At 60.1% G+C, this 26017-nt stretch overlaps 2 protein-coding genes across 4 annotated transcripts; one reads left to right on the forward strand and one right to left on the reverse strand.

The window, feature by feature from the left end:
• Positions 1-243: 243 nt before the first annotated feature.
• Positions 244-9079, reverse strand: TRIP13 (thyroid hormone receptor interactor 13). The gene is made up of 13 exons (XM_075540831.1): positions 8918-9079; positions 8435-8600; positions 7768-7897; positions 7093-7148; positions 6346-6436; positions 5339-5411; positions 3531-3594; positions 2970-3056; positions 2727-2833; positions 2064-2217; positions 1548-1660; positions 1149-1218; positions 244-916 (listed from the first exon to the last, which is right to left on the reverse strand). The coding sequence occupies exons 1-13, from the start codon at positions 9007-9009 to the stop codon at positions 821-823; spliced, it is 1299 nt and encodes a 432-aa protein (XP_075396946.1). The 5' UTR covers positions 9010-9079; the 3' UTR covers positions 244-820.
• A 56-nt stretch (positions 9080-9135) lies between these two features.
• BRD9 (bromodomain containing 9) lies at positions 9136-23886 on the forward strand. Of its 3 annotated transcripts, none has more exons than XM_075540832.1 (16): positions 9136-9258; positions 9591-9805; positions 9990-10122; positions 11415-11475; positions 13017-13161; positions 13957-14067; positions 14352-14527; positions 16007-16139; positions 17201-17276; positions 17935-18030; positions 18222-18354; positions 18597-18708; positions 19108-19146; positions 19988-20090; positions 21547-21714; positions 22422-23886. In XM_075540832.1, the coding sequence occupies exons 1-16, from the start codon at positions 9207-9209 to the stop codon at positions 22520-22522; spliced, it is 1854 nt and encodes a 617-aa protein (XP_075396947.1). In that variant the 5' UTR covers positions 9136-9206; the 3' UTR covers positions 22523-23886. The 3 variants fall into 3 exon arrangements, with proteins under 3 accessions (XP_075396947.1, XP_075396948.1, XP_075396949.1); XM_075540833.1 differs by having other exon boundaries at positions 14412-14527; XM_075540834.1 differs by having other exon boundaries at positions 14415-14527.
• Positions 23887-26017: the final 2131 nt, after the last annotated feature.

Genomic DNA, 26017 nt, shown 5'->3' on the forward strand with positions numbered 1-26017 from the left:
GGCAAGCAGCTTCAGTAAGGGGCTGACAGAAGGTGGATGATGGTTACACGCACAGGAATCCCAGGGCAATTCTGCCCGAGGCAGTGACAGGGACTGGGGCCCGATTCCTACTCCCAGCCCACCCGGAGCCAGGGCGGCACTGACACAGCCCACAGCAGCCCCTGCAAAAGAACAGCATGGCCAGCAGTCTGATAAAGTTCAAGCCATGCTCAGTGAGCACCAGAACTAGGGGGGAATTCTGGAAAAATGTACTTTAATAACAAACGGTAGCGAGGCTTGTAAAACAGACTTAATTTACAGAATACAAACGGAACAACTCAGCCACAGAACAGTCTGTGGATCAGGAGGGAGCTAGTCTGTGGGAACTTGGGAGACCTCAGAATTCCGACCCTGGCCATGACTGCCCCCTAGTGGGCTGACTTCTGACAAGCCCAGCTTATCTGACACTGGCTTGGAGGTGAGGTGCCACCCACCCACCACAGGAGTGCCGCCCGCAGGCAGTGGGCGCTCTCCTGCCAGTGGAGAGGCTGGTCTGTAACAAAGCTGGTTAGTGTTGTATGCAGACAGGTGTGAGGGGGGCGCTGAGGCTGCTCTTCAGAGACACTTCAATGACAGCCCTTGGGGACACTTGACAACAAAGGACAAGGCAGGCCAGTCCCCCGAGACAGCCCGCCTCCTGTCATGCAGCCAAAGCACAGGGCGGCCTTGGGACTGGTGCCATCTGAGAGGTCCTAGGCAGTGGCTGTGGGGGTGTGAAGTCCGCACTGGCAGGGAGGGGACAAAGTGGCCCCGTGGGGTGCTGCAGGGAGCTGGCTGAGGGTCAGATGGAAGTCGAGAGCTTCTTCCTCTCCTCAAACTGTCTGTCCACCGCCAAGGACAAGGCCTGGAGGAAGGCCTCGATGGTGACCGTGGGGGCCTGGCCGAGAGAGAAATCAGACCTGCGCCAGGCTGCACAGGGCCCCGCCCTCAGCTACGCGTGAGCTGAGCTGAGGAGGCAGGGGTCCTTATGCACACATGAGCATGCAGTTCCTGGAGGTGGAGTGGGATGTGTGTGGGTGTGGTGCAGGTAGACATGTGGCCAGTCGTGCCTGCCCCCCACCCCCAGCCAGAGGCCCGGCCCCACCCCATCAGGGAGCGGCTGTGCTCACCTGCACAAACAGCGCATGGGCCAGGAAGGGCAGTTTCCGCAGGACACGGCCGCTGAGGCCCTCGCTCTTCCTGTTGGGAACCACCTCGGTCAAGGATGAGGGCGTTGGCAGTCAAGCAACCCCCCTTGGATGACCACCTCCCACGAGTCTCAGAAGAGAGCATGCCAAGCAGTTAGGGTCACCCAATGTCCCTGGCTGGGCCCAGCGGCTACCGCTGTGGCCTGTGCCCCGAGCCCAGGAGGGGTGCCTGGCTGCCTGTTCCCTCCCCTCATCCCCTGACACGTGTGGCTCATGAGACAAGAGCACAGGCTTCCTCAGCTTGTCTGAGCCAGCCACTAGGCTGCACCCCCTCCCCCTGCCCCCAAATCCCAGGGCGCTCCCTGCAATCTGGATTCGCACCGGGAGATGTCACTGAGCAGAAGGCTCAGCCTGGAAACATTGTTCTCAATGAAGCCGATCATCTCCAGCTCCCGCAGGGTCAGTAGCTGCTGCTGAGGGTAGATGATCTGACACTACAGACAGACAGACGGGCAGATAGGGCAGGTCAGAAATGCTGGGGTGTGGGTGCTTGAGATGGAAGGGGACAGAGCAGAGTGGGGCGAGGGCCAGGGAGGCAGGGGCTAGCAGACTATGGCAGGGGACCAGAGAGGGGCTTGAGACAAACAGATGCAGAGGGCTGGGGTGCCCAGAGGGAGGCCCTGGCCCTGTATCTGTGATGCACGCAGCAGCAGGATGGATAGAGATGGCTGAGGCCCTGTGGCCAGTGCAGAACCACGACCCACCCCATCCATAGTGAGGACACCACCAACCCAACTGGCCGAGGCATCCAACCCCGGCTCAGTGTCCCAATGCCGGGTCTCCCTGTGCTGGCCGGCCCAGCCTTGGTGCTGAGGGGGCCTCAGAGCTGGGGCTCACCCTCATGAGCTCCTCCAGGCATGAGAAGTAGATCTTGAAGATGGCGGCTGCTGACGGAGGCCCAATGTACTGCTTGATGTCTGCCCTGTCCACGAAGGCCACGTCGATGCGCTCAGTGATGTTGGACGTGGTCAGGATCACGACATTGGAGTGTCTGTGGGCACACATGCCGACAGCTGGGTTCGTCAGCCTAGTCTTAGCCTGGAGGATCTGCTGAAGCCTGTTTGCCACGGGTGCCCCTGCTGCTAGCTGACACACCAGTGACACGCCAGGCACCACCGCACAGTTCATGGGCGAGAACAGTGGTCCTTGCACAGGAGGACACTGGAGTCCCGGGGCTTGAGGCTCACACACTGGCCCTCGAGTGAGTGCCTGGCTCTTCTTCATATGGATGAGGTCATGCCAGAGGGGGGTGGGCCCTAACGCTATTCTCTGAGCATGCAGAGACGGGCTGGGGACAGGTGACACGCACAGCAGAGGCCCCTCTAGCCCAGGAACGCCAGGGACCCTCGGCTATCAGGGGCAGAGATCACAGGGAGGGGCTTCCCCGAGGCTGATGGGGTCTCAGCCCCCAGAGCCAGGGACGCCGGACCTCTACGAGCGTCCTCGCTCTGGGTCAGGGCCACAGAGCAGGGCTACACATCCTGTTAGGCACTGTGCTACCTCTTGATCTGGTCTATCTGGGTCAGGACGGCGTTGACCACGCGGAGGGCGTCTGAGGGCTCTGTGCCGGCCCTGCAGGCGTTTCGGGCAGCGGTGAGGCTCTCCACCTAGAGACACACATGGTCAGGGGAACGGGGAGTGCGGTGGACAGGATGGGGTGTGGAGCTGGGCTGGATGTGGCAGGGGCTGGAGGGTGGCAGCATGGCATGAAAGGGCAGGGAGGTCAGGGATCAGAGGACTCACCTCGTCAATGAGCACAAACACGAGGGCATCTTTGTCGTCAATCAGATCCTGAATCTTCTGGAACATCTTGGTCACCAGCTTGCCACTCTATAACCGACACACTCTCCATGTGGCAGAGTCCAGGCCAGGCTTCCCCAGGCCCAAAGTCCACCTCCCCTGAACGCCCAACGCCTTCAACTCCACAGGCCCCTGTGTTAAGAGCCTGTTTGGCGAGACTGGTCAGTGGTGCTTGCTCTCGTCCAGGCCCCGGCACATGGATGCCTCACTGGGACTCGCTGGCCTCAGCCCAGCGCGAACGAGCGGGCGCTGCAGGCTCATGGGAGCTGGTGCCCCAGCCAGACTCACCACCTGGGGGGTGGGGGGGATACGACTCCGCCCAGGCTCTCGGCTAAGAGCCCAGCTGCATTCCTGCTCAGCTCCTGGTCCTCTGACCGCAGTCGGCTCCCTCGATTTCCACTGGCTTCCCTGCTCCCCCACCTCACAGCTACCTAACGCAGCGAGCTCTCTCAGCTGCAGCTGACAGGGGACACTTGTGCACAGACCGAGTGAAAACCAGCTTACTTCTGAGAACCACTTGGAGAAGAGGCTGTGGCTGTTTATCTCAATCAGCTGGCCGTACCGGTACCTGCGATGGGAAGGGGAAAGAGGGGCTTAGAAGGCCTTCCTCGCATTAGCTGCATGACGTCCGGGGCAGCACCTCGGGGCTCAGCACTCTGCATTCAGCAGTGGGCCTCTAGAGCCACTGAGGTGCCAACACACAGAGGTGAGCACTGACGAGAAACCAGACCAGATGTCACTGTAACTGTGGGTGGGGGCATATTAAACTTTACATGTGAAGTAGGCGTGGTCTGTCAGAGCATGGACACGAGGTGCTTCTCAGGTTGCCTCACCGGCACAACACAGCAGACCCAACAGCAGCCACACTCCTTGGCTGGAACCACTCTGCCGAACCACCAGGAGCCACCAGTCAGACTGGAAGCAGCGTCTGCCCCTGCCTCAGATCCCCCAGAGGCGGCAGCAGGGCCTGCTGGTGAACACAGCCACCCACGGCAGAGGAAAGAGGACACTTTGCTGGCTTGCGGGTCAAAGTCTATAGAAGAAAAGCCACCTTTTTCAAACCCGACCTCTGGTTTCCCATGTGAACAACCAGAGGACATAGACCACTACTAATCCTGTTAAGTGAAACAGGAAAGGAAGCCGGAGCCAGCCCACCCAGCGAGTAGACCGGGTCCAACAACTCTCGGCCCGGCCACCTGTCCCCAAAGGTCACTGCCCTGTGAAGCACGTGGAGCAGCTCCTGCACGTGTGGATCACCAGGAGCGGGACCCCAAGGTCACTAACGACACTCATTCCTAAAATGCCCAGATCTTTGTATGAGAAACCCAGCCTTCCTGTGACAGCCTCTCCACATTTAGCAAGCAGACACAGCCACTGTGTCAGAACCAGGGCCACGCTCTGCCACGGTACACAAAAGGTTGGGTAAAGCAATTTCTGCAAGCTAAAACTCTTCCAAGAAACAGAGCAGACACCAGGGCTAGTGCCACAGGGCTCTCTCCTCCTGGGATCTCACAGGACCTCCTTCTCTGGCACAAGGGAACGACAGGGACCAGACTGTCTCCCTGGCTTGAAACACCTAGAAATCGAGATGAATCCCTGAAGCCACAGCAGGGGGTGGTGACACTGTGTGTATGGGGGGGGGGGGGACACACACGACACTGCCTGGAGGCACTCTGCACTGTGACCCTGGGAGAGTGGACAGAGCAAGGCCATGCCCTCGAGGCCAGGGTGGGACAGAGAGAAAGCCCCAGCACAGTCACAGGTCAACATGCTGCACGGGGCCATCAGCAGTGGCTAGAGTGCTTGACAGTGCTCAAGAGCAAGGGTGGCATGGCCTCACGGCAGGCGAGAGCTGCCCAGTGTATCAGAACAGCCAAAGAAGAATCGAGGCGTCTAAACCGTGGTGCTGGAAAACACTGAGAGGCCAGGACCTGCCAGAAGGACAAAGAGATCTGTCTAGGAGTAGGGACAGCCAGGGTGCTCCTTAGAGGCACAGACTCTCAGGTACTTCGAACATGTCTCCAGAAGAGACTGGTCCCTGGAGAAGGGCACCATGCTTGGTAAATCGGAGGAGTCCAGGAAACGAGGAAGCCCCTCCAGAAGTCGGAGACTGGCACAGCAGCTGCAACAATGGGCTCAAATGTCCCAATCTTGAGGACGGTGCAGGACCACCGGGGTCTCCTCCTGCTGTGCATGGGGTCACGGTGCGTTGGAGCCACTGCGATGGCCCCCCCACAACCCCAACCACACAGGCGGAGGAGAACAGAGTCCCCACTCCCACTTGGGCCTGCTCCCTCCAGCCTCCAAGTTACCTGCCGGAGAGCCGGATGGTCAACTTCTGGGCCAGCGCTTTACACAGGGAGGTTTTGCCAGTCCCCGGGGGACCTGTGGCAGAATCCAGAGATGTAACAAATGTAAACCACACACGCTGTCCTGGGGAACCGTAGCTAAGTTTTGGCTCCGCTTTCTCCTCTCCCAGGGGGCCCCAGTCCAGCCACCTTGTCAAGTCCTCCTCTTTCCTGTTTCTGCCTCTGCTCCTCACAGGGCCTCTCCTCGCCTTCTCCTCGAAGCCCACCTCGAGTCCGGCGCCCGGCTAGCTGGCCGTGCGTGTGCCCACCACACCAAGGTTTAAGCGTGGGTGCCCCCAGCAACAATCCAACTTGACAGTGACAGGGGGCCTTGCCCAGAGTGTGCTCTGATGGCGGGAGCTCTGCCTACTGTCCACTAGCCTTGTGTAAGAGACCAGGACTGCCCCCACTGCCCGCTTACTGTGTGAGTGTGTGGCTGCCGGGGGGATGGAGCTAGCTCTGAGTGGACCCAGGAAAAGCAGTGCAGAGTGGGACAAAGACCTCCAGCATCATGTTACCTAAGGGGAGGGGTGTACAGACAAGCCCCCTCTCCCATCCAGCTCCCTGCTGAGTCGTGAAAGGACAGTGTCCCTGCCTGGAGACAAGTGCCCGAACTCACTGTCCTGTGACCCGCTCCCTGCTGTGTCTTGAGTCCTCTATGAAGCCCTCTGCACACCACTCCATCCTGGTTGTCTCTCTAACCAACCGAGTCCATTCCAACCCACAGCGACCCCAGGGCAGAGCAGAGCTGCTGCTTGGGGTTCCTGAGACCACACCCCTTCAGGTGGACAGACAGTGTGTCTTTTCCCACAGAGTCTGCCGACCTGTGCTTCGAAGCCCAGCACGCGGCCAGGGCTCCTCTCCACCCGGTGACGCTAACGAAGCACAACCTCCGGGGCACGCACACAGCAGAAACAAGGCTGAGCGGGGCGGGGTAAGGGGGTGCTCTCGGGAGGGAGAGGCGGTCTCACCGTGCAGCAGTACCACACGGTTCCAGGTGATCAGGTTGCTGTCAACGCTCTTCTCGGAGAACAGGAGGGTGGTCAACACATAGTTCAGGAGCTGTGTGGACAAAGGAGCTGAACCGTAGTCGCACGAGCTCAGTGCCTGATCCTAAGGGCAGGGCAGGGCAGGGGCTGCACAGGGAACCCCTGAGCACCGAGAGGCTTTCTTTTCCACGATGAAACCCCAGGACATGGCCGGGCCCACTGCATGGAGGACAGAGTGCAGACCACTAGAATCGCAAGGGGCTTCCACATTGAGCAGCCCTGCCCTCTAGGGGACAGGGTAGGGATGGGAAAGGAGGGCACAGCAGCAGTCCCCGAAAGCCTCGTCCGCTGTGACTGTCCTCAGAGCTTCCACAGCAGCCCCCAGAAGCAGTCCTGTGTCCTGAACAGCTGTAGCTGTGACCTGTCCCTCAGGAACAGTTGTGGATCCCAGGAGTCTGCCTGGCTACAACCCACACCTGCCCACCCACTCTTTTCCCTCCGCACCAGTGAGCCCTGCCACTGTAACTCAGACGAACTGTCTTCACATTCGCCTTCCGGTATGTCTCCATCAGGGGACCCCAGAGGCCAGTCCAGAGCACCCTGTTGGACTCAGGATGACTTTAAGGTGCCCACCAGCCACTGGACACTGGTGTCGGAGGTCCCAACCCGAGTCCCGTGGAGGGAACAAGACGCAGAGTCAAAAGGGACAGGTGTTCTGGGACAACTTACGTGAGACTTGACTTCCACATCGTACACCAGGCTTTCCCAAAGCCCATGGAATTCCACTGCCAAGAGGACACAACAGGGGTGCGCTTGAAACACACACACCAGCCTGAGCCCCAGCTGACACCCGGCTCCCCGCAACCCAGGCCTATCAGGGGCTGGCTGAGCAATGGAGCGGCACAGTTTCAAGGTTTCCTTAAGAGTTTAACTGCCGGGGATTGCGGGGGAAAAAAACAAAAAGAGGACCTGATGCAAAGGGCTTAAGTGGAGAGCAAATGCTTAGGGCAAAGAATGTACAGATGTGCTTTATATAATTGATGTATTTATATGTATGGATTGTGATACGAGTTGTATGATCCCCTAATAAAATGTTTTTTTAAAAAAGTGAATAAAAAAAACAATTCAACTTAAAAAAAAAAGTTTAACTCCCACCCCCTGCCAAAAAAGGTTTAATTTCCTTTAAACCAAAGACACAAAATGAACACCAGTCAGGTGGACAGCAGAATCAGGGAGCCACTCTAGTCGACAAGCACCAACACGGACAGGCAGGTCTGCTGTGAGGACCCAGGGTCAAACTGACACAGGAAGTCCACAGTATCTCATTCCACACGGCAGAGCACCCTGACACCCTAACGCATGTCCCACCCCCAGCCCTGGGCTGGCAGGCCCAGGCCCCAGCACCTGCAGGCAGGATCCAGTTGTTGGCGGCCACAATGCTCTCCGTCTCTTCCTCCAGGTTTTCACTGGTGGGCCCATCCTCATTCAGTTGGAAGATGTACAACGTCAGCGGGCAGTCGGACAGGTTGATGGGCTGCAGCGGGCAAGGAGGGCGTCAGCCTGACCTCGACCGACTCACACTGCTCGTGAGAACGTACCAACTAAGACACAGAGACCAGAGCTCATCCAGCAGCAAGGCACACACCACACTTGTGCGAGGCGACCATCGGATGTCACCGCCCACATCTCACCCAAGGCCGAATCACACCCCACTTGGGAGGGCAGGAGGCCAGGAGCTGCGGTCCGTGGAAGAGAGGGTGAGGAACCTGTTCAAGACCAGGTCTCAGGGGAAGTACGCACCAGTCTTCTGAATGTGGCAGGCGGTGCTAACACCCACAACTCACCCACCTCTGCCCCTCACGCGTGAACTCTGACCACAGCCTGGAAGCCAGTTCTTCTGGAGCCAGCACACCCGTGAGCTTCTCAGGCATGTGGTGTCAAGGGCATGGACAGGAGGGCCACGCCTTGTTATGACAGCCTGCCTTTTCATCTGTGCCCCCACCCGCTCCACTCGCCGTCTCCTGGCTCCTGTGTCCCCCAGCTGCACGGGCGAGGGCAAGAGCGAGGGCACCTGGGAGTGTTTAGCATTCAGGTCCGTGTCCACGATGCACACGGACTGCACGTTTCTGCTCAGGAAAGGCTCGTCGAACTCGGTCCACTTGTAGTCCCCAAACACCACGTTGTGGCGGGTCAGCAGCTTCCGGACGGCCAGCTTCACGTCTTCCTTCTTGGCAGTGCTGGGGACGCGCAGACGGCGAGGTGAAACGCCGGCGGGGGGAGGGAGGGCAGAGCGCGGGGGCGGCCGGGGCGTCCCCGGCGCCCTGTGCCCCGCTGGGCGGGCTCCCGGCATCCTCCGCGCAGCGCCCCAGGAGACCCCGACGGGGCGGCCCCCGCGGTCTGCTTTGACGCGACCCGGCCTCTCGACGAGCGGGCGGCCACAGGGGCCGGGGGCCCGCAGGCCACGGTCCCCAAGCAGGGGCGTCGCCGGGGCGCCGGAACCGACCAGGCTGGGTGGGGGTGAGGGGTCTGGGGGGGCCGGCGGGGGTGGGCTCACCTGCTGCTGCGCTGCCGCACTTCCACGTGGACGGTCGGCGACTCGGCCACGCAGGGCAGCGCCTGTTTCAGGTCGCCCGCCGCCTCGTCCATGGCGTCGCTTCACCGCCGCCGCCGTCGCCTCAGCCGCGCTTCAAACCCGCCGCGCTCGGCGCGCCGCCCCCTGACCCGGAAGCGCCCGGCGCGCCGGGCGGGGCCACTTCCGGCGGCGCGGAGCCTGGGCCGCGCGGCGGGGCGCGGGGCGCGGGGCGCGGGGCCGGGGCGGGCGCGGAGTGCGTGCGGGGGACGCCATGGGCAAGAAACACAAGAAGCACAAGGCCGAGTGGCGCTCGTCGTACGAGGGTGAGCGCGCGGCCCGCGCTTTGTGACGCGGGCGTTCGCGGGCGGCCCGGGGCGGGCCGGGGCCGGGGCGGGGGTCTGAGTCAGGTCCTCCACCTCCTTCCTGCTGGTAGTCGCCCCCAGAAGCGCCCATTCCTGGTGGTGGTGCCCTAGAATCTAATGACCCCCTTCCTGGTGACGGCCACCGCTTGGTGTCACTCCGGGGGCCTCGTCCCTGCCGGTGGCCGCCCCGAGGGCGGCAGCCCCCTCCAAACCCCAGCAGCCAGGGCCCCGCCGCAGCCCGCCTCGCAACCTGACACCCCACCCCCATACACACGCGGGGTCCCCTCGCTCAGATTACGCAGACAAGCCCCTGGACAAGCCCCTGAAACTGGTCCTGAAGGTCGGTGGCAGCGAGGTGACTGAGCTCTCGGGGTCCGGCCACGACTCCAGTTACTACGACGACCGGTCGGACCACGAGCGGGAGAGGCACCGAGAGAAGAAGAAGAAGAAGAAAAAGAAGTCCGAGAAGGAGAAGCACCTGGACGATGGGCAGAGGAGGAAGCGCAAGGTGAGGGGGGGCGGGGCTCGGCGGGGGGCGGGGGCTCATGGGGTCGCAGGGGTGCCTGCACTGGGGTACTTCTGCAGCAGAGGGTATGCCCTCCACACGGGCAGGTAGGAGGGAGTGCCTGCTGACAGGGCTGTGCCAGCTGTGTGGGCCCCAGTGCCACCCCTCGCCTGGCCTGTCCCCACAGGAGGAGAAGAAGCGGAAACGGGAGAAGGAGCACTGTGACACAGAAGGGGAGGCCGATGACTTTGATCCCAGGAAGAAGGTGGAGGTGGAGCCGCCCCCTGACAGGCCTGTCAGAGCCTGCCGCACGCAGCCTGGCAAGTGTCAACGGAGGTGCCCGGTAGGCAGGAGGGCTTGATGCCCACTCTGGGCCAGCGAGCCCTGCTGGAGGGACCTCGCTCTGCCTGCGGGACAATTTCCTCCCGAGCCCAGAGCCACGTCTGAGTTGTCTTTCAGACTCCTGGCCAGAAAGCCAGAGAGCTCTGAGTTGTGAGTCCCTGCCTCTGGATTTCTGCCACGGGTATACGCCGACCCAGCCCCACTCTGTCGTGGCAGGTGGTTCTCTCAGGGAGGGCAGGGCTCTCCCTTGGGGCTGGGCCACCTCAGGGCCCAAGGGACTGTGTGTGTGTACTTGAAGTGGGCATCAGCCTGCAGTCCTGAAGGAGCTGCTCATTTTTCCAGTGAGATCTCTCAAAACCCTGGAAGCAGCAGGCAGGTCAGGGTGCCCCTCACACTCGACTCCCAGCTCTGGCTTCCAGGGGGCTGCTTGTGTGACAGCATCCTACACTTGGGGACATTTCCCGATTGTGGCGGCTGAGGCAGCAGAGTCGGGCACTCAGCCGAGAAATGTCATGCCAGGTTCACCAAGGGAGGCTCTGGGGCCTCCATCCCTCATTGGGGCTGGTCTTCCTTAGTCTGGAACTGAGATACCCTGGTCTCAAGCCTTTGTGTTCTGACTTTGGGTCAGTCACTGCTGACTTGCTGTGCTTGCTGCGGAGGGGAAGCATGTGTCACTCTGTTGGTAGCAGCTGCCCTCACCGCCCCAACCCCCCGCCCCCAGTCACCACCATCATTCATTCACCACCACGTGCTCAGGCAGTGCGGGGCGGTGGGGGGGGGGCGGCGGGCCCTCAGGGAGGAGGTGGGGAGGCTGGGTCGGACTAGCAGTGGGTGGATGAACACGTCTGCAGAGTTAGCCCTGTCACAGCTTAACCCACCTCACGTGTGGACCGTGTCCCTGCAGCCCCAGCCTGAAGTGCTTTGGGGCCCAGTGTCTCCACTGGAGCAGCGCCCTTCCGCTCCCTGTGCTCTTTCTGTTGGATTCAGCTAAGCCTAGTTTTGTGTCCTGGGAGAACTGTCCTTTGAGAACTGTTCTGGTCCCCAGATGAAAAACCTGTCTTCACCCTGAGATGTGGTCACACCTTCCCCACAAAGCAGGAGGGCAATGTTGTGCAGTGACACACCCTGTGGAGATCAAGAGCCAGGCCTTTGCCATCTCCCAGCTTGGGCCGGGCGGAGCCAGGGCAGAGGGTGGCCCAGGCCTCGCACCTCCAGCCATGGGCCTCACTGGGGCCCCGTGCCTCTCCTCACTCTCCCGCCCACCCCGCAGCTGAGAATGAGAACACACCCATCCAGCAGCTGCTCCAGCACTTCCTCCGCCAGCTGCAGAGGTGAGCCTTCCTGGGGAGCCCCACAGGAGACTGAGGGACACGGGGACACACCCAGCTGTGAGTGAGAGGCCTGTGTGTGGGGTGGAGCGGGTCTGTCAGCTCTGGAGCCTGTCACATGACCACCTCCTCCCTTTTGGTGACCCATGAGCTTTTAGTCATTTATACGAGGGACTTCAAGAAGCTTGCGGAAAAATGGAGTTCAAAGATAAGAATGAGGTACTTTCCCCAACATAGGCAAGGCGTTTTTGTAAGCAATAATTGTAGCTATTTAGTCCATCCCTGATGTCACGAAGGCCCTAGGAATGTCATGCTGTTAGTTTACATTGTTACCCACAGAAAGACAGGGCCTCTGTGGAACTAACTTTTGGAAACAAAAAGAAATGACAAAGACTCAGTCAGCGGTCTTTGTGGACGTGCAGAAGTCCCTTAGGAAGCTGGCGCGGGGTTTGGCCTTGTGTGAGGAGCAGGGCAGGCGTGCTGGTGGAAGGTACACAGGCACCACCGGGAGACCCCAGAGCAAGCTCAGAAGCGGGAAGAAAGTGCGCTTATCAGAGCACACTGTCCTGACTGACAAGCTAGGATGGAGGAAGGATGGGCAAAGGCAGAGACCCCCTCCCCTCCCTGGCAGCTCTTGGTGGGTGTTCTGCCAGTGGGTCTGCTGGGTCTTCTGGGGTTGGCTTGCCCTTAGGAGGCAGCCTGGCATGCCCGGGGCCCTGTTCATGGCAGCAGGGAGCCCAGGCGGGTGCTGTCCAGTGACCGGCCCCGCAGCTCATGCCACTCAAAGCAGTGATCTATTCAGATGCACTTCCAAAACGAAGGCCTGCTGGGAGATGCAGGACCAGGGACTGACCAGAGGCAGCCACTCAGCTCTGCCGCTCACTGACCTCTCCGACTCACCAGCGCCCTCTGCCAGGGGTGCCACTGACGGCCCAGGGGACGCAGGGCCAGAGAACCCTGCATCCTCAGACGTTCCCGTTGGGGGAGGTCCAGAGACCTCCTGAAATGTCAGGGCCTCAGGGCCGGGCCGCGGGTATTTGTGGACCCGTTGTGGTGAGGTGCTGGTTCCGACCATTGCCACCTGTGCGCCACAAGGCCACACGCCCGGTCCTGCTCCCTCCGCACAGTTCTTCTGTTTGGGCCCAGGGTCACATCTTAGTCCTGTTTTCTGCTGCTCCGTGTTAGCAAGCATGAGGCCCTTCTCCAGGGACAGGCCTCTCCTGACAGCACGTCAGAGAAGTCTCGCCCTCCTTGCCTGTGGGGAGCACTCGGGCCGTACTTAGTCCCACACAGATGTTTGTCCTGTTGGCAGTCGGGGTACTTCCGACATTCTTCCTAGTTCAATGTGTCAGTTCTTCGACCTTCCCTATTCAGTGTTCGGTATCTCCAAAATGGGCATCACAACCAAAAAGAATGAGTCTTGTCATTTTCTGCTTTTGTAAGAGGCACCCTTATAATGTCAGCCGGTGAGGTCCGGGGTTTGCTCGGCCTCTTCTTGGGCCCCTGGTGTGTTCCTGGCAGTAGCCCCACGTCTCTGTCTCTAGGAAAGACCCGCATGGGTTCTTCGCCTTCCCCGTCACAGACGCCATTGCCCCGGGGTACTCCATGATCATCAAGCACCCCATGGACTTCGGCACGATGAAGGACAAGATTGCTGCCCACGAGTACAAGTCCGTCACGGAGTTTAAGGTAAGTGCCAGGCCACCCACCTGTCCCGAGCCCCGCAGTGTTCCCTGTTCCTTGTCCCTGCCACGGCGGGAAGGGCTGGTGGCGGGGTTTCCCTGTGGCGGCTGCAGTCAGGGCTGTTTGGTGCATGTTGGGAAGAATGCTTGGTTCCTTTTCTTCTGCACGTCACTGTGCCAGCAGAGGGTTAAGAGGCTGCTAGCTGCGAGGTCAGCAGTTCAAAGCCACCAGCTGCTCCAAAGGAGAAAGATGAGGCTGTCTGCTTCCAGCAAGACGGACAGTCTCGGAGCCGCCAAGGGGGGAGCAGTGGGCTGTGTCCTCCGTCCCGTTGCCCCCTGCCTCGTCCTCCCTGCGAGAGTCCAACTGCCTCCCGAAGAGGGGAGCGGAAGCAACGTGTGCTTGCTTGCGGAAGAGCAGCTTCACAAGACAACAGCTCCTGAGGCCCAGGGACCATTAGGACAGTGGTCCAGAAAAAGTTGGCTTTCCCAGTGCCGGAAGGCAGGTTGTCTGTCAGTCACCCCGCCGTGAGCCCTTTCTTGCAGGGCCCAGAGCAGGCTGGCGCGGTGCTGCCCTCTGACCCACTCTCTCTCCAGGGCAGGCAGGCGGTCTGGCGCGGTGCTGCCCGCTGACCAGCTTTCTCTCCAGGGCAGGCAGGCGGTCTGGCGCGGTGCTGCCCGCTGACCCACTCTCTCTCCAGGGCAGGCAGGCGGTCTGGCGTGGTGCTGCCCGCTGACCAGCTTTCTCTCCAGGGCAGGCAGGCGGTCTGGTGCGGTGCTGCCCGCTGACCCGCTCTCTCTCTAGGCAGACTTCAAGCTCATGTGCGACAACGCCATGACCTACAACAGGCCCGACACCGTGTACTACAAGCTGGCCAAGAAGATCCTGCACGCAGGCTTCAAGATGATGAGCAAGGTAGGGCCCGCTGCTGCTTTCTTCCCGCCCGCTGCCAGGCGCTCCTCTGCGCCTGCTCACCGCCCAGACGTGCCTGCCTTCCTCCAGGCGGCCCCTGTGCCTGCTCACCGCCCTCGGCTGCATGTCCCACCTGAGGCCCGGGGAGCTGGGGTGCATGCGAGGGACAGCCCCTCGGGGCTGACAAGCTGTCAGGTGAGGGGAGGCAGCGAGGCCGCGCCATCCATCCGTGCCCGCGCTGCCCTGAGGGAGAGTAAAGGTGGCCGCTCTGTGCTTTCTGATTCTAGGAGCGGCTGCTAGCGCTGAAGCGCAGCGTGTCCTTCATGCAGGACGTGGATTTCTCTCAGCAGGCCGCGCTCCTGGGCAGTGAGGACACGGCCGTCGAGGAGCCGGTGCCCGAAGTCCTGCCTGTGCAAGTAGAGACGGCCAAGAGATCCAAAAAGCCCAGTAAAGAAGCCCTTAGGTAAAGGCCCGCTCAGGGCCTCGGGGAACGGGCCGTCGCAAGGCCCGAGAGCCCCAGACCAGGCTGGCGCCCAAGGGCTGACCCCTGCTGTGGGCTGACCCCTGCTGCCATGCCCTACCTCCGCTCACCTGTGTACCTTCCCCCTCTGCCCTGCTGGCCTCGCCTGCCATGTCCCCCTGCCCTGCTGACCCCATCTGCCACGTTCCCCTGCCCTGCTGCCCCAACCTGCTGTGTCCCCCTGCCCTGCTGGCCCCTTCTGCCATGTTGCATCCCCCACCTCCTACAGTGGGCTGATCTATCCACCATGCTCTCTTCCCCAACCCCCCCCACACACACACACCTCATGGACCCCATTTACCAGCCCCCCTGCCCCCAACCTTGCAGGCAGCCAGTGGGCACACCTGTCAGTTGGGCAGCAGACATAGCCTCGCAGAGCTGAGCCCCTTCTTGGGCCCGCACACTGCCTGCCCCCCATGGCGGTGTCTGAGCTTGAGTTGGAAGGCCAGGGGCCCCTTAGGTGCTCTTCTCCCAGGTGTTGGGTTGTGGGTACAATGCTGGTCACAGGCCTGTGGGACAGGGAGGATTGGCAGTGCTCTGTCCAGCTGGCAGGCCTCGAGGACCCCAGCACAGCCTCTCCTGGTCCTGCAGGGTTGCTGTGAGGCAGTGGGTCTTCACAGCACCACCTCCTGGGGGCCGAGTCAGTGCCCATGCCCATGTGGGTGCCCATGCCCGTGTCAGAGCAGGGTGGCCTCCACCCCTCACTGAGGGAGTCCTGGCAAAGGTGGCTCCACACAGGTGACTGAGGGGCTTGGTCCTCCCACTGGGTGGGTGACCACGATGTTGCTGGTGATGTTGTGACAGTTCCTGAGATCAGCCCTTGGGGCCACTGGCAGTGTGGTGGCCCCAGCCTGGGGGAAGAGGTGCCAGGGCCAGCTTTGGGGCTGACGGTCCCCTTTATTGTGTGGTGCTGAGGCTGGCCTGGGGGTGGCTTCTGAGGCCAACAGTGTCCCTTGGCATAAGTACCGGTGTGCAGTGGAGTGGGGCAGGGCCTGGCTGGGTGGTGGCAGACACCTCAACGCTCCTCTGGTCCTTGCGCCAGCTGAATTGACCAGGAGACCTCAGCCCTGGGCGAGCAGGGGCCTCGAGCTGGATGAGAACGGACGTGGCCATCCCCAGCAGGCCCAGGCCAGCTCCTCTGAGGAACCAGCCCCAGCTCAACCCTGTGAAGAAGGGCGGCTGCCTTTTCTAGGCCACGTGCCCTCCCCTCGGGTCTCCCCCCCTGCACCCAGTTGGGAGGCTGCCGACATCCACTTCTTTCGTGGCTCCAGCTGGTGGAGATGTGGCCACACACCAGGACGTCTTCCTGCCTCCATCTACCCTAAAGTGCCACACATGGCATGATGGAGCCGAGTGTGGGGAGGGGGGCGGTGGGACACGTGGGCATCTGGGGGCCCGGTGTGACCATGGCCTCCCCCGCAGCTGCGTGTTTGAGCCCGAGGGGAACGCCTGCAGCCTGACGGACAGCACCGCCGAGGAGCACGTCCTGGCCCTGGTGGAGCACGCAGCTGACGAGGCCCGGGACAGGATTACCCGCTTCCTGCCCGGTGGCAAGGTAGGGCCTCTTCCTGGGCAAGGGGCCTTCCACGGCCTCAGGTGTTTGGAGAATCGGGGTTCAGAGCTCAAGGCCTGCTTTCCAGAACTGTTTCTGTGTAAGTTGGGGCCTGGTGGCTGGTAGCCTTAACCCCTCGGGGGACAAGGCTGGGTGCAGCAGCCCTCACTGCCCCTGCTTTAGAATGTTCCGGGCTTCCACTTGGCTCTGTGAAGGCTGCAGACCATGGCCTTGAGGCCTATTCTAGAATGTTTCATGTTTGCACTTGGCTCTGGGGCAGCTGCAGGCTGTGGTTCTGAGGCCTGTTCTAGAATGTTCCCTGTTTCCACTTGGCTCTGGGGCGGGTGCAGGCTGTGATTCTGAGGCCTGCATGTTCCTGGCAGGAGGTTTGTGAGGCCCCTGGGCACAGAACTAGCCTGGGACTTCTGTGCTATCATTGCTGTCCCAGGTCCCATTACCAAAGGCCAGGCTGATGCTGTGGCTGGGGCCCTCCAGGCAGGTTTCTCTGTGAGGCTGTGGGAGCACCCGCTCACCCTCCCAACCCTCAGAAGGCTGCACCAGACTCTCTGGGTCTTCAGTGGGGCAGTCCCTGGGTGTTGGGCACAGTCACATGTGCCAATGTCTGTGCCCCCTGCTCCTGGTTAAATGTGCAGCTACCAGGAAGCTTGGGGCTTACGGCACTGCAGCTCGGGCTGTGAGGGGCCCATCCAGCAAGGCTGCCACCACTGTCCTCTGCAGGTGTCCTCCTCACGCTGGCCCTGGCCTGGCCACACTTGTGCATGACACCCTCCCACCCACTGTCTGTATGCACCACTGTGTCCACACACTACCACTGTCCCTGATGACTGCCCACGCAGCTCTCTAAATTTGCTCAGGCTTGTGGCCACACTGCAGGCGAAGAGAGCCGGCTGGGCCCTGGGTGGGAGGCAACTGGGCACTGTGCCTGGTGGCAGCTCCCAGGCTACATCTGGTCCAGTCCATACAGGCCCAGGTTCTAGGCCGGGGTCTGAGCCGGTGCCTAAGTGGTGCCCTGGTCCCCGTGTGACTGGTGCCTTCCCTCACAGATGGGCTACCTCAAGAAGAATGGGGACGGGAGCCTGCTCTACAGTGTGGTCAACTCAGTCGAGCCTGATGCTGAAGGTGGGTACCACCCATGCACCCCACAGGAGGCCGCTTCAGGGCCTCGCCCACGGTGGCAGTGGGTCTTGTGGGCATGGAGCAGGCGAGCCGAGGTGGCATGTCCCCTCGGGGTCCAGAGAGCTTGGCTAGGAAGGTGGGGTAGGGCTCCCAGGACAGTGGGGTTGGCCCATGGGGCATGCTTGTGCTCACGGTCCGGAAGGACTTGCTCTAAGCCACATGCTGCAGCCCTCTCCTGCCTTGGGCCACATGAGAGTTTTAGAAAAATCTCATTTGATGATCCTACTGGGGGTGGGGGGCATCCAGGCTGTTGGATCATTTTTAGCATCTTGGATGACTTGTCTACACCTGGCCTTGCACTGTAGGCGCACACAGGGTGCTTGCCCCTGAGATGCTGCACCCCACACTCACCCGCACCAATAACAGATGCTGCTGTTGCAGGGGTTGGGGGGCTCGGCTGACGGCTGGGAGGTGGAAGTGTGGTGTGTAGCTGCCCTGCAGGCTGCTGGGTCTCCTCAGGAGGGACGAGGAGGGGCTGCTGACTGGCTATGCAGGCCGAGGTGTCTCCTGGCACACTGACCATGGGGGTGTCAGGGCGATGGCTGGCCACGGTGCTGTGCCCGCCTGCCTGCCTGCCAACCACTGCCATACTGTGTTGCAGAGGAGGAGCTGCTCCCCGTGGACCTGAGCTCGCTGTCCAGCAAGCTGCTGCCCAGCTTCACCACCCTGAGCTTCAAGGACGAGCGCAGGAGCAAAGGTACCCCTGGCCCTGGAGCAGGGGCGCTCCGGCCTGGGCGTGGCTGCCTGCTGTCTGACCCCAAGCTGGAGCCACGTGCAATCAGCAGACAGATGAGGCTTGTGAGAACAGCTGGGGGGCCCAGAGAGCACTGGCCTCCACCCTGCACCCGCGCTGGCACGTGACCATGGGTCTTCTCCCTCCCCTGCCAGTCACCTTCCTCTCCAGTGCCAGCTCCACCCTTTCCATGCACAGCAGCGCCGTGTTTGGAGACCTGAAATCCAATGAGGCGGAGCTGCTCTATTCCGCCTACGGCGACGAGACGGGGGTGCAGTGCGCACTCAGGTAGGCCTGGGGGCTGGACGGCATGGGGACCCTGCTTCCTCCCAGCAGCCTGTGGTCTCAGCCCTGCCCATAGAGCCTCACATCACAGATGCACGTGTCGGAAGGGAAGGGATGGCGGTCCTGCTTCCCAACACCTTTGGGCTAGCGGGGGCATCTTAGGGAGACAGGCCTCTCGCACCCATCGGAGAGGGCAGCAGCTTTGGGACATCTGGGCAGGGCGTCCTCTCACTGGCTCCTTCCAGCCTGCAGGAGTTTGTGAAGGATGCGGGGAGCTACAGCAAGAAGCTGGTGGACGACCTCCTGGACCAGCTCACCGGAGGCGACCACTCCCGGATGCTGGCCCGGCTGAAGCAGGTGGGCGCGTGCCCTGTGGCTGGGCGGTTCTTTGGGAGCTGTTTGACTCTCCGCACTGCTGTGCCCTGCGCTGGGCGGTTCTTTGGGAGAGCTGTCTGCTGTGTCCTGCGCTGGGCGGTTCTGGGGGAGCTGTGTGCTGTGCCTTCTCTGCTGTGTGAGCACTTGATTCTCTTCATCAGGGCCACGTGGGCCCATGGCCGGGACGTGGGGCAAGACCTGTGTGCACCGAGTGCAGCTCAGGGGGCCAGGGCCCAGGATGCGTCTCGATTGTGTGCTGTGTGTGTGGAGCGTGCACACGGTACATGCGTGTGCACACAGGGCATGTGTGTGTAGTGCCGGTGTGCGTGTGCTGGCGTGCGCAGGCTCTGCACACACTGCGGCGTCCCCCCTTTGTTGCAGAGGAGAAGCGTCCCTGTGAAGCCTCCGGATGAGATGAAGGTGAGTCTGGGGCCCATGGTGGATGGATGGACACAGGGAGCATTCCTAGAGCGTCAGCGTGAGGGAGGGGACCAGGGACAGTCTCAGAGGATCATTCAGTCGGAATGTGGTAGGGCATCCCCTCTCCCCACCCCTGCACTCGGACCCACACTTTAGAGGCCGAGCGGAGGCCGACACCGAATGCGCTCCACCAGCTCAGAAGCTCATGTGCTGAGCCCTGCCTATCTAGCTGCCCCCGGTCAGGCGTGCTTCTGTTTAGAGCAGGGTGGGGGGTGGGTATATACACCAATAGGACCCCCAGCCCAATGGCCTCTGCACTCTGCATGGTGGACAGCCTGAGTTGGTCACACTAACCCTGCTGACGCAGGCTGCATGGCGTCCAGGGCCCGGGTCGTACAGACGTTGGAAGTGATCCCTCTGCAGCATATCTTTAAAGACCGACTGCCACATGTCGACATGGCATTCTGAGGGCAGGGATGAGGCCAGGCAGCATCAGGGAGAGGGGGCTCCCAGGCTCAGGAACTGTGGCCACAGTGCCAAGAAGTGGATGCAGGGTGACACGTAGCAGGCATGCTGTGACTCAGGACAAGAGTATCTCCCCCATCCTAGCTCTCTGAGCCCCTTTTGGAAGACCCCCCCACCCCTAGTAAGCGCCTGTGCTTGCCGTTGGCAGTCGCAATGGATTGGCACACCCCTCCGCGAGCCCGATCAGTGGGGAGGCCAAGGCATGGGCAGGGCCACACTCAGCAGAGGGGGGGAGTGGGGAGGTGGGCTGACCCCACTGGGTGGCATCAGCAGCCCACACCATTGGGTCTCTGACCCCCTCCTCGTCGCCATGCAGGTTGGGGACCCGCTGGGAGATGGCGGCGGCTCTGTTCTGGATTTCATGTCCATGAAGCCGTACTCGGACGTCTCATTGGAAATGTCCATGCTCAGCTCTCTGGGTGAGTCACAGCGATGACGTCTGCTTGCAGTCCAGGCCCGCATCGCCTTCCCTGAGCATGTGCCTGGCTCGACTGCTGCCCGCTGCCCTCGGGACTTCCAGTGTCTGGGGCTCCAATCGTTGCTTGCTTTCACTTTTCCCAGCACACCGAGGGTCTTAGAGACACCCCGCAGGTTTGCTCCTTAGCCAGCGGCCCCCCTGCATGTGGTTTGTCCTGGGGCAAGCCCCGCCAAGGGAGGGTGGAAGGAGGAGGAGAACAGGTGCTCGGCATGAATGAGCTGCTGTCCTCAGGCGAGGAAACTCGAGCCCGGGGCCCCTAGGTTGGCCCTTTAAGGCAGCTGTGCCAGCTGGTGTGTGCACACTGTGATTCTTCCGCACGGCAGTTGGCAGAGTTTCTCTGCCGCGGGCTCTAATCATTGGAGGACGTTGCTTCCTGGGTCTCTCTAGCTGTGACCAGTGGCCAGTTCCCTGCAGTGCCCCGGCCTTTTCCTGGGCCCCACATGCATGTTGGTGGGACCGTTGCCTCCTGCCCTGCACAGCCCGAGGGCAGTCATTTCAGATATTGCCCTGCTCTTTGGACCCCTCTCCACCTGCCCACTCTGTGCCCTCAGAGCTTGTGAGCCTGCTCACTGCTGCCCGCCCACGTTTCAGTCGCTGGAGCTTCCTGGTGGCAGCCTCCTCTGCTGCCTGGGGGTGTGACTAGTGACATTTACTGGCCATTGCTTCTCAACCTAGGGGGTCTTGCCTAAGAGCCCTTGGAGGACCTGGGCCACTGAGCATTATCAGCTCAGCAGCACCGGGTCCCTCTGATAGGGGCCCACCCTGGGTAAGCCCTGGGCCCACAGCAGGCTCTGTCTCACCAAGGTTCCCTGTTCCCTGGCAGGAGGCTCCCCGCAGGCAGCCCTGCCCTCCTGACCACACTCCCGCGGCTCTGGGTGCAGGAACCCAAGCTCCCGCAGCTGACTGAGCACGTACAGCAGCAGTGTGCTGGCCTCGCCCGGCCAGGGGGCTTCCCACATGCAGAATGGGAGGAGGCAGGCTCAGGCTCCCCTGGGCTGTGTGCTGGGACCACAGAGCAGTGCACCGGGTGGCTGGCTGACCACATCTGCACTGTGCCCAGTGTCAGGAGTCTCAGTTTCCTTGTGCATAACAGGATGGCCGAACTGTCTCAGGGCTCCCAGGATGGCCCTGTGCACACACTGAGTTTGGTGTGACCAATCTGGCTCACAAGGCTCCCCAGTTGCTGCTCAGGTGGTCCTGCTGCTATCCCTTGGTCAGCACCGTCTGCTCAGCCAGGCGGTCTTGGTGCAGGTAGCTCTGAATCCCCATAGCGGCCGTGTCCTGCTCAGAGACAGAGCGGCTGGCCTCTGGATGGCCCTGCCAGGCCCTGTGCCTTTTCTGGCCTCTCATCCGCTGCTTGGCTCGGCCCTACCTCTGACCCTGTTGCATGTGTGCAGGGAAAGTGAAGAAGGAGCTGGACCGTGAGGACGGCACCCTGGGCCTGGACGAGACGGCCAAGCTGCTTCAGGACCTGCACGAGGCGCAGGCAGAGCGTGGCGGCTCCCGGCCTTCCTCCAACCTCAGCTCCCTGTCCAACGCTTCTGAGCGGGACCCACACCCCCTGGGTGAGCAAGCTTCAGGCCCCTTCACGCAGGAGCCCCAGGGGACTGGAGGGGTTGTTGCCGCCAGCAGGGGGAGGGGGAGGGAAGAGACGTATGGAGACTTCTTGACTGAGAGCCCAAAGGCCAGGTGGGTCTGTGATGTGTGGACAGGTTGTGTGTACATGGACGTGTGTGGTATGTACCTGGGGCTTGGTGTGTGTGTGCGTGGTGTGGACATGGGGCTCAGAGTGTGTGTGTGTGTGTGTGCGTGTGCGCACCCGCGGTGGTGCATGGTGTGGATATGGGGTTCAGTATGTGTGTGCATGAGGGTGCATGGTGTGGACCTGGAGCTTGGTGTGTGTGCGCACGTGCGGTGGTGCATGGTATGGACCTGGGGCTTCTTGTGTTTGTATACATGGTGGTGCGTGGTGTGGACATGGAGAGTGCTCTGATAAGGGGGCAGTGGGCATGGGAGTGCCGGTCCTCGGGCTGTTCCAGGGCCCCAGCATTCCTGCCCCTCATCAAAGGTGTGTGCTGTGAACCATTGGCCCTCTCTGTCCGCGGAGGGTGGTGGGTCCCTGTTAGCTGTGCACAATGGCATCTGCCTGTAGGAGCAGCCGCATTCAGGGGCCTGGCCACACCGCTCAAGGGCAGCGCTGCAGGCAGGCGGCCAGGCCCCAGGCAGGCCTGTTGGGTGTGACGCTGCCCTCTCCCCCACACCCCAATCACAGGCAGCCCATCCCACCTCAGCGTCGGGGAGCAGCCGGACGTGGCCCATGACCCCTACGAGTTTCTGCAGTCCCCAGAGCCGGCCACCTCCAGCGGTAGCTAGCCCTGGTGAGGCCTGCAGCTGTCTGCAAGCAAGCGCCATCCACAAGGACGATCACTGTAGGACAGACTTGTGTCCCCCTCGGGGCCGTCTGGGGTGAGGGCCCCCTGAGACGGCATGCGGCACCAAGTGCAGTGAGTGGGTGCGAGGCCTGGGGGCTGGGCTGCTGTATAAACCTGTCGGGACCAGCCTCACGCGTGTGCTGAGTGCTCCTGCTTTCTCGTGGGGCCAGGAGCCCTGGCCAGCTCTGCCCCTGCCCCTGCCCCGAGTGCCCAGGGCAGGTTAGGACACAGTCCCCTAGCTCTGTGTTCATGGGGCAGTTGAGGAGAGAGCCAGCCCTCTGTCCTGTGCTCCTGGGACAGATAGGATGAGACCCTCACAGTGCACCCAGCATTCTGGACTGGGCCCCTAGTGTCAACTCCGCCCCCTGGTGAAGGCTGTTTTGTGCCCCCAAGCCACCTCGGCCTGGGCACCACTGGAATTGTGGACCTAATAAAGAGACGTGCAGACATGGCCACTCCTGATGTTGTGCAGGCTGAGGCGTCTCCTGCTGAGCGGCCTTGGTGAGGACATCTATCATGAAGACATGCTCCTCTCTGCCCACAGCACGTGGAGTGTGGCCCCTGCCCCCAAGACCACCTGTGGCCTGTGGCCCACCACACGCTTCCTGTCTGTCCTGCAGCTGCCTCCTTACCACCTGGACCCTGAGGACATGCAGTGTGCAGATGGGGAACTGAGGCCTCAGCCTCACTACCTGTCCCTTCTAGGTTGGGACAGCCAGCAGCCCAGCTCTGGGGGTACACAGGGCAGGTCAGAGGGCACCATGGTGTGTGCAGGGGGGGCGTTTGCCTCAGTGTCATCAAGAAGAGAGTGTCCGATGTGTGGAACTCTGCCACAGTGACCTGTTGGCACATTTTGGTGGTTCAGTGTATTTGACTGCTTTTATTTTATCCCATTAAAAGGCAGTGGGAGGGATGTGGAATCCGCGTGCCAAAAGAGCTGGTTGCCTCAGAGCCATGTGCTCTAGAACCAGTGCGCCGGAGGCTTTAGTGACAATCGCTCAGCCTGTGTGGAGTGGCAGGGCAAGTGCAGCCTGTAGCCCGTGATGCCTCCTGGGGGCGGTGCTTCTGCTTGCTGGACAATGCCTGCCTCCAGGGGAGCCCATGTGGGCCGCCTCAGACAGTGCTGTTGCTGCCCTGCCATGTGTCCACCGACCTGTGAACTTCCTGCAGCACCTTCTGTATCACTAGCCTGCAGATCCCTGAGCTTGAAGAGGGCCCTGGCTTGCATCAGACTTACAGACTTGAACAGGAGTGGGCGGGATGCCTTGATATAATGTGACATTGATAAAAAGCTTTTCTTACACATCTGTGAGTGTCACTGAATTTATTTCTGAAAACAACCTGACCTGACACACTCATTCACTAGTGGTTTCAAACTGCAGACCTTGAGGTACGCCAGTGCGTGGCCTGCTGTGCTAACAGGGTTCCTCTGGGGACCAGCAAGGCACCCATCATTGACAATACCAGAGCTCTGGAAGAACACATATGTGCCGAGACACTTGGAAGACTGCTCCCTAGCTAGCGACTAGAGGAGATCTGTATTCTCATTCCGAAGGTGACAACAGAGTTCACAAGTCAAGACAGCATCACTATCACCGCACGCAAGTTTTGCTGAAAATGGTTCAACAGGCGGCCGCCCTACGCCAAGCAAGAGCTGATGAAAGTTCAAGCTGAATTCCGATGTCAGGTGCCAGGTGGATTTTTGCTGAAGCAGAGAATACCAGAAAGACATTTACATAACTTGTTGGCGTTTGTCTGGATATTAAACTATGGATAACGCTGAAAAAAGTGGGAAATTGAGGACACTTCAATGTGCTGTACACGAACCATGCGGCAGTAATTCAAATAGAACAAGGGAACACTTGTATGGATTACAATCAGGAAAGATGTTTCAAGGTTATATTCTGTTATACTTAATCTGCATGCTGAACAAATGATCAGAGAAGGCAAATTGTATGAACAAGAATGGGATCAGGATTGGTCTGGTGGTGAGGGTTTAGGTCTTGCTTACAAGCAGTTGTAATCCACACTGAGAGTTGCAATTTTTGACCTTCCTCAGCAAGTGTCTCAAGTCCTGCTCACTTTGAGTAAGGTGTCATCTGCATATTGCAGGTTACTGAGCCTTCCTCCAATCTTGATACCACGTTCTTCATAAAACCCATGTTCTCTGATGACAGGCTCAGCGTACAGATTGAACAAGGATGACCCTGGAGCACCCCTTTCCTGATGTTAAACCATGCAGCATGCCTCTGCTCTGTACAGCTGCCTCTAGATCCATGGACAAGTTCTTCATGAGCACAATCAAGTGTTCTGGAATTCCCATTCTTCTCAAGGCTCTCCCACACAGAACAATGTCTTTGCAGTCAATGAAACACAAGTAGACATCTTTCTGGTGTGCTCTTGTTTCAAGACCCATCTGACATCACAATGATTAGCCCCTCATTCTACACCCATTTTGGAATCTGGCTTGAAGTGTTCTGGAATTCCCATTCTTCTCAAGGCCATTTGTAGTTCGTTGTGGTCCACACAGTCTAATGCCTTGGCATAGTCAATAAAACACAAGTAAACATCTTTCTGGTGTTCCCTGCTTTCAGCCAAGATCCATCTGATACCAGCAATGTTCCATGTCCTGAAGTTCTGTCTGTTCCCTGTCAGTGCAATGCTGCAATCACTGGATTGAACTTCAGCAAAATTTTACTTGCTGCATGTTCTATCAGTGATAATTGTTTTTTAGTTTGAGCATTGTGTTGGGTCATCTTTCTTTAGAATGGGCACAAATATGGATCACTTCCGGTCAGTTGGTCAAGTATCTGTCTTCCAAATCTCTTGGCATAAATGAGTGAGTGATTCCAGTTCTTGAGCTTGCTGAAACATTTCATTTGGTGTTCCATCCATCAATTCTGACAGCATTGTTTTTGGCTAACGCATTCAGTGCCTCTTGAACGTCTCTCCAGTCCCATTGGTTCTTGCTCATATGTTCCCTTCTGTAATGGATTGTTGACTGGTTCTTTTTGGTACAGTGACTGTATTCTGTCTTCTCTTGATGCTACCTGCATCATTCAATATTTTCCCCATAGAAACTTTCAGGATTGTCACTCGTGGCTCAGTTTTTACCTGGAGTTCCTTCGGGTTTAGAGACGCTGAGCATGTTCTTCCCTTTGGTTTTCTGGTTCCAGGTCTTTGCACATTTTGTAATATTTAGCTTTGTTTTCTTGAAATCTATCCAGCTCTTTGACTTCATCCTTTCTTCCGTTGCTTCAGCTACTCTATGACGGAGAGCAAGTTTCAGAGTCTCCTGACGCCCACTTTGACCTTTCCTCTCCTACCGTCTTCAGGAATGAGGGTTGTGCTGTTCCCTCGCAGCTTGTCAGGGCTTCCGTCACGAGTGTCCCACGTGTCAGCTCTGTTCCGGAGATGTTCTCAAATGCAGGGGGCT

The sequence above is a fragment of the Tenrec ecaudatus genome, chromosome 2, assembly GCF_050624435.1.
Source record: "Tenrec ecaudatus isolate mTenEca1 chromosome 2, mTenEca1.hap1, whole genome shotgun sequence".
Classification (NCBI taxonomy): Eukaryota; Metazoa; Chordata; class Mammalia; order Afrosoricida; family Tenrecidae; genus Tenrec; species Tenrec ecaudatus.